Below are 15,107 nucleotides of genomic sequence, written 5' to 3' on the forward strand. Positions count from 1 at the left end.
GGAAAGACTAGCGGTTAGGCGTAGGTGTCATCAAATGGGAATAGAACGAGAATTAATCAGTAGTTGTAGTAAAGACAAACTTAATCCCTGTCCTAGCACTTAAGCAGGCCTAGCATTATTTCGTAGGATGATTTTGTCGTGTCCAATCAAATGTTAGAAAGACAAGGAGACATTGTTGGTTGAACATCCCGATCATGATGAACAGAAACTTATAAAAACCACGAATATAGGCACGGGCGAAGCGGCTGAAGGAGTGCCGTCGCACCTTCTACGAGGTTTTACCTGTTTCCGAAGGAGTTTGTTGCAATTAATTTCCATCAACCTCTAATCTTTAATTACGTCAAAAAAATCTTAAATTCATTACATTAATACCAATTCAATTCTAAATCTTTTCACGGTTTACTAATTGTGTCCATCAGACCAATTTAGATCGGAAATTACTGGATGTTGATGCCGATTATTCTATATGGCACGACTGACGTTAATGCGGACATTTTTTATAATTTTTTTCTTTTTTTCCTTTCTTTTCTTCCATGGCAGGCAAAGCCGACCCTTGCCGGGCTAGTGCGGCCTCGCTGGCACTTGCCCCGCTTGTGGCGGAGAGGATGACCCTCACTCAGGCGAGGCCAGCCCTTGTCAGCCTAGCACAGGCCGTAGAAGAAAAATAAAAGAAAAACCTTATAATAAAAATGTCAACATTAGCATCAGTCGTGCCGCGTAGGACAGTTGGCGTCCACGTTAGCAATTTCCGGCCTAAATTGGTTGGATTGACTCAATTGACAAAACGTGAAAATGTTAGGATTAAATTTGTCCAATTGAAAGGTTGAGGACCAATGCAATATGCTTAGAATTTTCTTTTTTTTGGGTACTTTTCCCTCCTATTATCTTGAATAATGATTGATGCAAGAAGCATCGACTTTATTTAGCGTTAGTTAGTCGATTGAATCTCTTATCTAGAAAACATAAATTTATCTTTTATAGAAAATGCTAAAGACTATGCTTAGACTCTTATTATAATTTATTAAATACACTTTGCCATATGAATTATTAGGAGTTATCGGTTCCCGGTCCAATGCGGTCCCATCCCGGAACCGGGAGGACCAGTTCCTAGTTTCTGGGATTGGGGATTGGACCGGCTGGTGTTGGGACCGGGAACTGAATCGGAACGCCGGTCCGGTTCGGTTCCAATTGAACCAATCACTTATTGTCATTACATTGAATAAAAATAAGTATTTAGAACCCACCCATGGATAGCTCAGTTGGTTAGGGCGTACTTGGGATTGTGTGGTTAGGCGTACTGGTCCCAGGTTCGATTCCCCAGCTGAGCACTTGTGATTTAAGTGGGGGGCCATGGCGGTGGGTTGCTGTGCTAGTCTCCCCGGAGGAATAGTCGATGTGCGCGCAAGCTGGCCCGGACACCTCAATTACCCAAAAAAAAAAGTATTTAGAGTAAAAATTCTAGTCACAATTTGGGACACTTTTTTGCTCTTAGAAGATTATTGGTCCCGCTTTATAAAATTATGGTCTGGGCATCCCCCCCATCAGGGCCATTACCACACTCCACACTTTCCCCCCCAGTCGAGATATTGCCTAGTGTCAGGTTTCTTCAACCAAGAGGAAGTCAGACATTACATTTGAGTAACCATGTATAAAGCCAAATTCATCTCATGAATAATCTGTGCCTTTTACCACGTGTAACTGCATCAGAGTCCACAGAACAATCCATCTCATTGGATTCCAAGCAAAGACATCGAGTTGTCGACGTCGAGCGAGGCCGTGAGAGGGAAAGACATTCGAGCAAGCGAGGGGTTAGGCAAGAGGGAAAGGCAAGAGCATTGAGAGGGAAAGGCGAGAGCATTGGGAGGGAATTGAGGAAATTGGAAAGGTAGATTAAGGTTTCAATTTCTGCTTTCTTCAAAAATTTAAAAAAAGTTAAAAATGTATATTCGGTCCGGTCCGGTCGGTCCGGTCCGGTCGGTCCGGTTCTCACCTTGGAATCAGGAACTGGACCGCTTGGACACCGGTTCCACTTTTAAGATCCGGGAACCGTACCGACACTTTCAGGAACATGATCAAACTGGCCGGTTTGGTCCGGTTTGGACAGTTCTCGATTTAGGCGGTCTATCTTGCTCACCCCTATGTATTATCATTTTGTTTCTATCTAAAGTGGGTAGATCATATTATAAATATTTATACTTTGTGAACTTCCAAAATATCTCCAAGAACGTTGTGGTTACTCCAATCTAACTATTGCCTCGAAATATTCGTCATGAATTACGTGATTTTATATATATTTCTTGATCAATTGATGCATGTAACTAAAGTTAATGCTGCAAACCCAGGAAAATAACAGGACCGACTGGTAATTAACGGCCCAACCTGTCCTTCTTAAATAATCCTAAGAAAGAAATAGAAAGAAGGATTAACGCCAAAAAAAAAATATTTAAACTGATACGGTTGTGACAAATTTATCTCGAACTAATTTTTTTACCACTAAAAATTTCAAACCGATACACTTGTGATAAATTTACCCCAAACTAATTTATCCTCAGTTAAATTGGATTACTACCACGAACAATCACAAATGGATAAACTCGTGACAAACGGAGGGGTGAAACTCAAACTGGTACACGCATCAATTGTCACGTATCATTCAACTCAGCAACTTGACGGTAAAATTTTACAAAAACTAACAAAGGATAAATCTGTGACGGGTGTATCAGTTTAGATTTTAATTTGAGGTAAATTTATCACAATTGTACTGATTTTGCAGTACTAATCCAAGAAAGAAAAAGAAAAAGCTAACTAACGAACGATGAAGAAGAAGAAGAAGAAGAACTGCCACCACTTCACGTCGGTCTTTATCTCCTGACGACAATGTCAAATGTCGAATGATAGACAAAGCAAAGCCGCCATTACAGCCCCGCACGCCCTCTCTCTCTCTCTCTCTTCATTTCATCCCCTCTCGATAAACCACGAGCACCACCCGAAGCACGCCTTCCGTTCCTCTTCATATCTTCCCAAAGCTTGATGACGACCCTCTCGATCCGCCGATCCTTCGAAGACCCCATGTTCATCCTTTACAGTAACGCTTGACACCCCACTTCGTCTTCTCGAATTCGACAGCCGAGCTCGAGCTTCTGGGAGATGGGCGGCAATGGCAAGTACAAGTGGCGGCTCTCGTTCTCTCGCTCGGCTTCCCCTTCGAAGCCCGATCCCCCGAAGGAGTTCCTGTGCTCCATCGCGGGCTCCCTGATGGCGGACCCCGTGGTCGTGTCCTCCGGTCAGACCTTCGACCGCGTCTCCGTCCAGGTGTGCCGGGACCTGAGCTTCGCGCCGGTTCTTGAAAATGGGTCGGAGCCCGACTTCGAGACGTTCTTCCCCAACTTGGCTATCAAGTCAACAATCCTCCGCTGGTGCGAGAAGTGGGGCGTCGAGCGCCCGCTCGCGCTGGATTACACCGCCGTGGAGAAGGCCGTCCGTGCGAAGATGGCGGCCCGGCAGCAAGAGGAAGGTGATGGCGGGGGGCTTATCAGGGTTTCGGAGAGGGAGCTGCTGAAGAACGTGGCGGGGAACCCGCCGTTGACGTACAAGCACGCGGCGAGCGAGTTGACTCGCCGGGTTGACCGGTTCTGCTCGAGCTCGTCGGAGGAGTCGGTGGTCATTGCGGCCAGCCCAGAGACTCCTCTGCCTCTCAAGACTCGCCCCTGTTGCTATTCCTCCTCCTCCTCCTCGTCCTCGGAATTTCAAGAAATCGAAAACCCTACGCAAACCCTAGCCCCGATTTTAAGCTCTCAAGAAGAGGAATTGTTGTTGAAGCTGAAGAGCAGCGACATCTTCGAGCAAGAACAGGCGGTTATTTCGCTGAGAAAGATCACTAGAACACAGGAACATAGGAGGTCCGCTCTTTGTACTCCAAGAGTGATCTCTGCCCTTAAGCCGCTTCTTGTTTCCAAGTACTGCAATGTACAGGTGAATGCTGTGGCTACGCTGGTCAATTTATCACTCGAGAATTCGAACAAGGTGAGATTTGTGAGGTCTGGTGTCGTCCCTCTTTTGATTGAGGTGTTGCAGGGCGGGTTTAATGAAGCCCAAGATCATGCTGCTGGTGCTCTATTTAGCTTGGCCATAGAGGAAGATAACAGGATGGCTATTGGGGCTTTAGGTGCTTTGCCGGCATTGTTAAATGCTTTGAGATCTGATAGCGAGCGAGCTAGGCATGATTCTGCTCTCGCTCTGTATAATTTGACTCTGGTTAATAGTAATAAGATGAAGTTAGTGAAGCTGAATTCCGTGCCGCGGCTGCTGGAAATGGTGAAAGCAGGAAATTTGGTGAGCCGGGTATTGCTTATCCTCTGCAATTTGGCTGCTTGTGTCGAGGGAAGGTCAGCTATGCTCGATGGTAATGCGGTTAGAGTTTTGGTTGGGCTTTTGAGAGGGAACGAGGCAAAGTCCGAGTTGGATAAGGAAAACTGTGTGGGCGCGCTTTATGCATTGAGTCATGGGAATTTTAGGTTTAGAGGGTTGATGAAAGAAGCGAGGGGAGAGGATGTATTGAGGGAGATCGAGAAGAGAGGGAGCGAGAGGGCGAGAGATAAGGCTAAGAGGTTGTTGGAGATGGTGAGAGAGAGGGATAATGGGGAGGAAGAGAATATGGCCTGGGAGGCGCTCCTGGAGTCTGCTCAACTTAGTGGAACTAGCTGCAGAGTTGGTGGGAGGAACGTCTATAGTGCAAATTCATCAGATTTCTGATTTTTGATCCTATGATCTATGTTATCTCTGAATTTCATGATGTGGATACGGTAATGACTGGTGTTAATGAAGGCCTGAGGGAGGAAATTCGGCGGCGATTGAGAAAATGATGTTGAAAAGGTATGGTGGTGATGAGCAGGCGAATCTACAGCATAAACGATCCCAGACTTTTACTCCTCATCGTGTGCATAATATTTTGGATCATGGCAATCTTAACTGGCATCCCTTTGCGCAATTGGTGGCTCGGGCTATGGACAGAGAGAAACCAGTGCCAAGCTTCTTTGGTTGGGGGAAAAACTATCGGTTTTGATGATTGTTCGTATTAGAATTGGAGGCAAGAAAAGTCACAATATCGGGATCCTGGCAAAGAACAATGCAGTGCATTTTCCTTTGTAATTTAACACACAGACGGCATAATTATCAAAAGGGGTCAAATGTATAATGATATTCTGCACATTTGTCTTGTCCATGTGTATTCTGCTTACGTTGTTGTTTATGGTGTTGTATCTGTGTAGTTGTACATAGAAAGGAAGAGTGATTTTGAAGAGCTTGTTGAGCTTACCTTTCCTTACTATTTTCACCAAGTTTATCTTACTGTTCTGTGCTAAGAGCCGTTTGACTCTTTCTTCTGTTGTTTTTTTTTTTTTTTTCATTTACCATTTCATGGCCCCTGTTTAAGTAAGCATGATGATGGCTGTTTTCTTATACATGCCAGCGCATTGGTTGTTGATTGTCCAAGTTGACCGAAGACTCGGTGTGACCTGCAAGTTGGAGATGGTGGTGTGAACAGATGGTGATGGGGTTGGACTGTCATTATATATTGTGGGACACTAAAAACTGCAAAACTATTACTAGTCAGCTGTCCCTTTGTGATTAATGCTGGCATTGAGTGCGACAGTATTCTTGCCTGCTTTTGCTCTCTGTTCCTTCTCCCCAACCTGCTCCAGATGCATCTTGATGATGTTATATAGAAAGCTTGCTTCGATTGCAATTTCCCAACATTCTTTTTTCGCTTCTGCCGAGCAGAGTCTTATTCTTTAGTCTCAGCAAGTTATGCATTGTATTAAGCTTTTGGCGTTTTCATGCCTCAGTTGTGGGCATTGGTGTTGAAGCATGTTGACCGCAAATCTAACATAGCAGACTAAGCCCTCCTATTGGTACTTAAAAGCTTCCAGCCTCCAATCGTCGTTCAATAGAAAAGGAAGAACAGAGGAGGGAGATTGGCCCCCGGGGATCGTGCTCATGAAGATGCTTTTTCGAGTTGCTTTTTCTTTCTTCCTTTTCAATTCACTCAAGTAAGTTCTGCTTTTTAGCTTTTTGAAAGAAATCGAACTTTACGTGTTATCCTGACAGGCTCACTCGCCTTTTGTTTTTCTCCGATGCTGAACTTGCCCTTTCTGTACCTAAATGCCTGAAACGAGAAAAGTTGGGAGGAAGTGGAGAGGATGAAAGTGAAATCACCAGCAGTTTCTATATGATTATTGTGCTGACCAAAGGCACGAGATAAACCATTCAATAGTCAAGTACACGATCCAATGATTGCATATAGTCCAATCGCGTGCCAACCTTTTCTTGGTTCTTCTAGCCAGTTTTTCCTTCTTGCCTAAGTTTTCGAGCGACGGACGAATTTGCGTTCTCGACGCCAATGGAGTTTATGAGCTGCACAGTGATTATTATGACTGAGGTTCGAGAGGTAAAAGATCGCTCGGGACACTCTATCAAATGACTTACAATGGTATGAACGAGATAAACAAATTCGGGAAAAAAAAGCAAATTTGAATCCGACAAAATTCGAACACCGTACGACGCGAATCACCTCCCTAGTGAATATGTGAGGTGACCCTCAAATCATTGCTTTTCATTTTCGTCTTTTTTTTTTTTTTTCGTCTTTCGCGGCGCGATTCAAACACTCTTTTGAGAGGAAGAGTTGGCCACCCATATAATTCAAAAAAAAAATCCTAAATTGCATTTGTTGTGACACCAATATCCGATATCCCTAACTTTTCTTGGATTTCCAAAAATCCTAAATTATATTCACCGTGATACTAATACCCTAAACTTTTTTTGCGTCACAAAAAATCATAAACTCTGTCGATTATGACACTCGATATCGCAAATTCTTTCTTGTGTCACAGAAAACCTCTAAACTCGTACCAGTGCAACAAAAATACCTTTCGTTAACCACCAAAAACCCTAATACAAGTTTGGGGTAATAGTGACACGAGAAAAGTTTTGGAGTATTAGCATGTGTCGGAAAAGTGGTAGACAAAGGATACTTTTTTGTCACACTGGCATAAATCTGAGGTATTCATGTTATAGTGGGCAAATTTTAGGGTTTTCGAGAGTAGACAAAAGGCATTTTTATTACACCGATACAAGTTCGGGATTTTCCCGGTCTTTTATTTATTTATTTATTTTGGGGGGGGGGGGGGGGTTCACACTTTGATCCTATTGAAATCGCGCGGTCTTGTTATTCTGTCACAAAAACGCGGGGACGATTACCAAAGTGTAGGCCCGCAGGCATTATTATTACGGCCCATTTGAGAAAGCCCACAAATCCGACCCGCAAGGCCCACGACAAAGTCCCGGCGTCTTACGAGATTGGTCCGTCGCGCATCGTCTCCTCCTCCTCCTCCTCCTCCTCCTCCGGCGGCGCTTCCCGGGCAAAAAAAATGCAGACGCAGCGAAAGAGGAAGCTCCAGGACCGCCGCCCGCGCTCAACCTCCCTCCCGAGCAAATCTCCAACACAATCCTCTAAACCCATCCACGACGGCGATCCGTACCAAACCCACCATCGACCCACGCCCGAGGAATGCCGGGCGGTCCGGGACGATCTCTTGGCCCTCCACGGCTTCCCGCGAGAGTTCTCCAGGTACCGAGAGCAGAGGCAACGGAAACTGGGTCTCGTCGTCGAGGACGAAGGCGAGGGTCGCGAACAGAGCGAGGCGGAGACGGCGCTCGCCGGTGAAGAGGAAGCGGAGGAGGAAGAGAGCGTCCTGGATGGTCTGGTGAAGACCGTGCTGTCGCAGAACACGACCGACGTCAACTCTCAGAGGGCTTTCGCTTCCCTCAAGTCTGCTTTTCCCTCCTGGGAAGATGTGAGCCTTTCTGGTTTCTCTTTGAACCCTTCTTTGGCGGTGATTAGCGCTGGAGTTGTCTGATCGGTGCTGTTGGCTTCATGGGTGCGTGTAAAGTTTCAACATTGAGGTGGATTTGATCCGTTGTTGTGTTGATCCAGCGACCGGACTGCTCGCTCAAGTGTTCTTGGGCATGAGCTTTTAAAAAATGGGGTTGAATTTGGACAGTGACCTAGGTTCATGTTTGGGGGTTCCAGTTTGTCCTGATTTTAGTACATGCATCTTTAGATTGCTCCTGAGTCATGTTTCTGAATAGTGATCGTTTTCTTTAAGGAGCGCGGAGTATTTGGATTGATTAGTTTCTCTCAGGAACTTAGTAGTCTCGGCAATTTGTTCAAGAAGAAAATCACTATTGTTCTATATGATTCCATCAGTTTCCCATGAATTTTCTTGTGGATTTTCCAAGGTTCTTGCTGCCGAATCAACATGTATAGAGGATGCCATAAGATGCGGAGGTCTAGCCCCAACAAAAGCAGCTTGCATTAAGAACATTTTGACTTGCTTGCTAGAGAAAAGGGGCAAACTATGCTTGGAATACTTGCGGGATCTCTCGGTTGGTGACATTAAGGCTGAGTTATCCCTTTTCAAAGGCATTGGTCCGAAGACGGTAATTATCCTTTCTTTGTCCATTCTTTAGCTTCTTATGATAATGTTGCTGAGCTCATAAGCGTGAAAAATTTCTGGTCAGCCCATCATAGGATGTCATGGATATTATACTTCAAGGACATGAATATGCCATTTTCAGTTTTTTGAAATGTCTTCATTTCTCCTCTAGCTTGAATTGTCTAACTATCCTATACTAGGAAAAGTGGTTGTAGCATGACCCCCTTCTCTTGGCTCTCGCTGGAAATGATATCAGAGTTTGAGGATGACAGATGTTGTAGTAGGGTTCTCGATTTGATTAATCGGAAATTACCCATTTTCAGTTTCCTGCATCTTATTGCTTTCAAATTTCTCAATGTCATTATTATCCCATTTGTATTACAGGTGGCTTGTGTCTTGATGTTCCATCTTCAGCAAGATGATTTCCCAGTGGATACACATGTGAGTACTTTACATTACACAAGGCAGTCGCTATTTTAGCATCACTATCAAATTTCAATGCTAGGCACACACGTTCAGGTCTTCGAGATTGCAAAGACTATTGGATGGATCCCAACTACAGCTGACAGAAACAAAGCGTATCTCCATCTCAACCAACGGATTCCAAGCGAGCTTAAATTTGATTTGAATTGCCTCTTGTTCACTCATGGTAAGATGTGCCACAGATGCGGCAAAAGAAAGGATAGCCAGCAATGTGGCAAAAGGAAGGATAGCCAGCACAGGGAGGAATCTCCCGGCAAAGCTTGTCCTCTACTGAACTACTGTAAGAATTCATAGCACAAGCCACTTTGCAAATGGCAATCATGGTTTTTCAATCTTTCAATTTCTGTATCTTATGTCTTCCTCTTCATTGACAATGCCTCTTTTGGTTTCACCATGGTTCTTCTTTTTCTCTGAAAGCATGTTTTAGGGCAACATGGTGCTGTTTGTTACTGGGTTTAGGTAGTTTACAAGATCGATTAATTTTCACAAGCATAAGCATGCGTCTTTCGCGAGTCTCCAGGATTTTATAGGTGAAGACTTCACCGTGAAGTAGATATACTACTAGTGGGGAAACAAAAGCAAAAACGCCATGGCTGATGGGTTGCCTGTGACTTTGGACCCGTTAAATTGGTTCAGTTACATACTATCCTCCTTTTTTCTTTTAATAGGAAAAAGGGAATGGATGGGTGGCCATCGCTGGGGACCCCTCTGGCCTCACCACAAGGGTCCTACACCCGTCACAAAATGTACGGATTGAGTCATAGATTCTCACCACCCATGACCCAAAGATCTGATGCCTCCTTTTGCTGAGTCAGTTTTTGGTATAATCTCACCTCCTTAGCTTTACGACTGGACCAGATTTAGACTGTTATGTATATAGCCCATCTATGACCCAAGTTGGCTCGCTCTGAAAGATGGACACATAAAGGCAAATCGGATCTGATCTTGTTCGTGAACGGGTCTGTGCAGCACTGTTCTGCTCTAAAAGTGTTGGTGTATTTTAGGAGAAAGATCTTATGCACTGGTGTGCTACATCTTGCCGATCAGAGTTAAGTTTGGAGAATGTAGAGTTTAAAAATAGATTCGTCATATTTGTAAAACACATTCATTTTACTGTGAGAGAAGTGTTTGGCTTTTTGCAGTGAAACCATTGCTTATAATACTTACTCAATGGGGAAAGCACTGTCGGTTTAAGATCTACCATTCTAGATAGTCGTATATATCACAAGATATATAAAGCCTTTTTGGAATGCTTAACAAATATCCCGATATCACTTTGTTGACAAACTCATTAGAGAAATTAGTCATTCACTCCTCAAATTTTTGTGCCGGTGCTTCACAAAATCTGGAGCTTAAATTGATTGACATCCCAGTGGGGAATTCTCCTTTTCTTTTGCTTCTCAATAGATTTGAATCGATCTGGGCCATGTTTGATGTTCTGTATTCGCTGCAAATCATCGACTCGCATAGAAAAGCCAAGCAAGGGTTAGAATCATGACACCTTTGCCAACTAGAGAACTTCGGAAAATGGATTTCGTTAAGACTGTTGTGAGAGCATTTGTTGAGAAACTAAATAAAAGAAAATCCCTAACTAAGATACTTTTCAACAGAATTATCACATTTGCCAACTAGAGAACTTGATGCAGCCCTTGAAAATTTGCAATCTCAACTTACCTTGTCACAAGTGAAATGAATAGATGTGATCACAGTATCAACCTAGCTTAAAGTTCATTTCTCTTGAATTACCCTTAGAGAAAACGGTTTGGTTTTTTCCTAGTTGGCTAGAATGCAATCTCATGGTTTATGCTAGTAGGTACAATGTCAGTTTTAAACACCGTGATTTATCAAAACCGACTGATAAATGAAGCACTCTGTTTTCTTGATCTTTATGCATTCACGGCTACTCAGAAAATATTCAGATACTCCCATGTATAACAGTGTGAAATCGGTCCCCTCTTTCCTCGGGCAACGCACGCTCCTCTTAACATGTTTTGGGGACCTTAATTGTGTTGCATTTCGTACCTATGTACTCGTGGTTGCAATGCATGCACCTAGACCATGCGACAACAAGGACTTCGCCGAGTTGGTGATGGCGCTCGCCTGCTGAAACTTGAAGAACGTGAAGTGCGCTACGCTGTTAATGGGAACACGGGGGTCCATATTCCGTGCGAAAGCGAAAACAAGCGCATGACATTTGAAGATTTGATTGAATTCTGAGGCAACATGATGAAGGACGCCTTTGTTTAACGGGTATCTTTGTGGCTTGAAATGCCTGAGGTTTCAATCACGTGCGGTCACGGTCGGAGGTTGCCTACTTTTTCAAGCCAAGTGGTCAAGATGTGGTCATGAAACGAGCAAGCAATAAAAAAAGATTCCTTCAAATCTTTTGAGCCGACAGCTCTTCAATGCCCTTTTTGTTTGCCCGAAGCATCAATGTGAAACACACACAGCTTGTACGGTTTCTTTCAATCATATGCTTATGTGGTTACTATTGCAGATGCACGGGAAAAAGAAAATCAAAAGAGGAAATTTTGAATTACTTTGAAAAAATTGAACTTAAAGGAAGGTAAATGCTAGATTTTCAAATTGAAGGGTGTGTTTGTTTGGAATAAAATCATTTCCAAGAAAATGTTTCTAGACTGTTAACTTGTTTGGGTACCAAAAAATGAATTGGACGCCAGAAAATGTTTTTCATCGACCAAAATTGGCATTTTTAAGACTTTGGAAAATGAATTTCCCTTCGAAGAAAGGGAGAATCAATGTCCCCAAAGAGACGCCGATGTGGTGCTGCCAATGCAACGCGACTAAGCCCCTCTCTTTTTCTCTCTACTACAATTACTACTACTTCTTCCCTCTTCGTTTTCATGCTCACAACCCAGTAAGGAAAAATCAATCGCTCGCTTTCCTTGAAAAATGAAGTTTGGGTAAAATCATTTCCTTCAACATAAAGTTTTTCATAAAGCAAAAACACCCAAAGTTAACATTGAGAAGGTGGAAGACATATACAATATTCATTTGATGGTTATTGTTAATCCGACCGTACTTTGAATTGTGATTCTCTTCATTAGGCCGAAGAAATGTACATTCATTATGACTAACAATCTAAGATTGAGAGCCATATCTAGATCATAATATAAAAACGAATGGTGGGCAGGACTACTTTGGAAGTATACTTAGATTTTCAGACTTTAGTGAGTCGAGGCTGTGGATTTGGTTTGACGGCTGGACGGAGGAAGATTCGAGGAAACCAGGGTGACAAGAGGGTGCACTTGCTGAATATGACATTCTACGTGACCCTTTCCTACCAATTGAGATAGTGACGAATTGTAATCTTTAACTAGTTAATTTGGCAACATAATATTTGTCTAGATCAATGACTTGTCAAGCTCATCCTTTCACCATTTTGTTCGAGCGAGATGTAACATGCTCTATGATTGATTTTTCTGGGGTCCTACCTCAATGATGAGAAATTGCTAGGACACCAATTATTGTAGGACCGATGATGTCGAGAACCCGCTAGCTCCTCCTTATAAACCCTTCGTTACAAACTCTTGAACCTGCAAAAATCACTCGAAAAGAACAAGAAAGGTAATATCTATGTTCTTTAATGTCATTTATCTAGCTGAGGATTGATTGATGCGAAGACACTACCATATGGTTCCAATTATATCATGTCATTGCTCCTCGTGACCTACATTCGTACATTTGTGTGGCTATGCTGGGACAAGATTCTTATCTCACGAAACATCCTCTGACACTAGTGTCACATGTGGTTAGGCGTGTGTGATGCAAAATTTCCATATTCTAACATCGTGTTTTCCTGCCGAAGCGTTGAACCCACTAATAATTCAGACTTTAACGGATCTTGCAAATACAGATTTTAAGGGAGCCCATGGCCGATGTTTTTCACGCTTTGATTGGACAATATCTCGATTACTTCTACTACCCGTTATACCATTCCATCACCTTCCAAGCTTGGTGAAAAATCGAACTGATTTATGCCGAGATGAGTGAATTTCAAGAATCACTTCTAAAATTCTTGAGATCTAAATCAAATGAATATGCAATTTCAATCTTCAAACTTGGCTAATTGTTGGGTCTTGACGGCGCATTAGTTCACACCTACAAAATAATAATTCTTTTTTGTAAAAAGAAAAAAAAAGGGGGGCGGATTATGAAATTATATTTCTCTAAACCGATCCATCAACGGATACTACCTACCTAATCTAGGTGATCAGATCAAAGAGTAGGCGGTCAAGAAATATGCAGTCACAGAAAGGTTTGTCCTGATTAGCAAATCCAGCCTCCCGCGCTGTTGAGCTTGACAGTTTCCCGGAAAGAGCAGTCGTGTTTTTAATTCGATTTGTCGTGATTAAGTTGTTAACCCCAAATTAGTGTTTGGTATACCGACTTCTTTTGATAGAGAGAATCTTCCAATTTTTATTCGCGATGTATTAATGGGAATCTTAATCAATGACAGTCTAATCGATAGGAGATGCACGCTTATATTAAGTTCTCTGAAGGCGAAAATGAATTTTGCTATGTGATCCGTTTGTTTAGTGGAAAAGGGACGATTTGAAAAAGATTTTCCAAAAAATGATTGGTTATTTCGCTTATAAATATGAATAAGCGAAAAATATTTTCATCGTCCACAAAAGTATTTATATGTAAATTGTTGTTGAAATTGGAAACATTTTTCATTGGCTATTTCTTTCAAGCAACACAAACGACCATTTTTTGGAAAATATTTTTCATATTTTTCATTTTCCACGAAACAAACGGAATCAAAAGTAACTTTGTATTTAAAAGTCGATAAACGAAAAAAATAATATTTCTTAACGTTCAAATTGACCAACGAAAGTCTCTAATTTACACGGTCCTGGGATTAGTCCAACACTCAAACCCCTCGGCACGCCTTATTTTAACGTGCCGGGGCTCGCACATCTCATACTCTCCAATTTTCTACCGATCTTTATCTTTTTGGGAGAGAGGAAATACCGTCTACTTGTTTTATATCTTGAGGACTTCGAGGCACGAGCTTACCTGAAGATGAAGCGTATTCAGGGGTTACGCAGTTACTGTAAAAAAGAAAGTTTTTGAATCGCTCTGCAGTTGTCCCCAAGGAGGCGTTTTGCTGGTCGGGCTATTTAGAAATGTTCTTTTTATTTTAAATCCTAAAAGACTACTAATTCTTTCTACTTTATGATTTTTTTCAAACTCAAAAGAGTAGTGGAAACAGTTACGTAAGCTTTTTAGATATCAATTGCAAATTGAAATACGTTTCTATAAGTTCCGTGCCAAAGTGCGTGATTCGTAGAGTTTTCAAAACAGAAAAAGCCGAAAATACAAGTCACTCAAAACATGTAAAATCATGCAATGATTACTTTTGTGCAACATAGTAGTCATTATTTTTGAAAAAAGTGAAATTAATTTCCGAATAAATATCCTTAAGAAGGGTTTCGGCAAACATAATCACATTTTACTAATTTTTGTCAATGAAGTTCACTTAGGTTTAATTCACATTTTACTAATTTTTATCAATGAATTTATGATAATGAAGTTCACTTAGAGTTTAGTTCACATTTTATTAATTTTTTTAAAGAAAAAAATAACAAAAATATATATTAAATAGTCGATCCGATCTGGTCGGTCCGGTTTCCCTTGGAACAGGGAACCGGACCGCCGGAATCGGTTTCGCTTTTAGGAACCGGAACCGGACCGATAGTTCCGAGAACCGGACAAACCCGCCATCGTGGTCCGGTCCCGGGTTTGGGCGGTCCAAGTTGTTCACCCCTAATACAAATCACTCAAAACATGTAAAATCATGCAATGATTATTTTTGCGCAACATAGTAGTCATTATTTTGAAAAAAGTGAAATTAATTTCCGAATAAATAACCTTAAGAAGGGTTTCGACAAACATAATCATATATTATTTATGTTTCATGGTATGTTAAAAAAAAATTCTTTCCTTTCAAAATCTTAAGGGATAATGACACGAACGGTTTATGAATTTTGGCTTAATGTGTAACATTTTTACATAGTGAATTTTGGCTTAATGTGTAACATTTTTACATGAGTCGGATGACACGTGACAACTAACGGGCATACCAGTTAAGGGTTTTACCCTCCG

The 15,107-nt window shown here is 42.0% G+C and overlaps 2 protein-coding genes across 2 annotated transcripts; both read left to right on the plus strand.

Annotated features, from left to right (window-relative positions):
• Window positions 1-2,861: 2,861 nt before the first annotated feature.
• On the plus strand, window positions 2,862-5,299 carry LOC115694007 (U-box domain-containing protein 38-like). The gene has a single exon (XM_030621107.2). The coding sequence runs from the start codon at window positions 3,148-3,150 to the stop codon at window positions 4,750-4,752; it is 1,605 nt and encodes a 534-aa protein (XP_030476967.2). The 5' UTR covers window positions 2,862-3,147; the 3' UTR covers window positions 4,753-5,299.
• Window positions 5,300-7,386: 2,087 nt separating this feature from the next.
• LOC115694634 (putative DNA glycosylase At3g47830) lies at window positions 7,387-9,366 on the plus strand. Its single transcript, XM_056315017.1, has 4 exons — window positions 7,387-7,850; window positions 8,296-8,496; window positions 8,877-8,933; window positions 9,012-9,366. Exons 1-4 carry the CDS (start codon window positions 7,425-7,427, stop codon window positions 9,267-9,269), a joined length of 942 nt encoding a protein of 313 aa, XP_056170992.1. The 5' UTR covers window positions 7,387-7,424; the 3' UTR covers window positions 9,270-9,366.
• Window positions 9,367-15,107: the final 5,741 nt, after the last annotated feature.

This window comes from Syzygium oleosum, unplaced genomic scaffold (assembly GCF_021117445.2).
Source record: "Syzygium oleosum isolate NSW1041296 unplaced genomic scaffold, Sole_v2.1 Sole_v2.09, whole genome shotgun sequence".
Taxonomy (NCBI): domain Eukaryota; kingdom Viridiplantae; phylum Streptophyta; class Magnoliopsida; order Myrtales; family Myrtaceae; genus Syzygium; species Syzygium oleosum.

What these genes read in the sequence shown, in the direction of transcription:
- LOC115694634 (XM_056315017.1), top strand. Translation starts at nt 7,425, where the DNA reads ATGCAGACGCAGCGAAAGAGGAAGCTCCAGGACCGCCGCCCGCGCTCA. An exon ending in CTTTTCCCTCCTGGGAAGAT is followed by an intron (nt 7,851 to 8,295) that starts GTGAGCCTTTCT and finishes GGATTTTCCAAG; the next exon opens with GTTCTTGCTGCCGAATCAAC. An exon ending in AAGGCATTGGTCCGAAGACG is followed by an intron (nt 8,497 to 8,876) that starts GTAATTATCCTT and finishes TTTGTATTACAG; the next exon opens with GTGGCTTGTGTCTTGATGTT.
- LOC115694007 (XM_030621107.2), top strand. Translation starts at nt 3,148, where the DNA reads ATGGGCGGCAATGGCAAGTACAAGTGGCGGCTCTCGTTCTCTCGCTCG.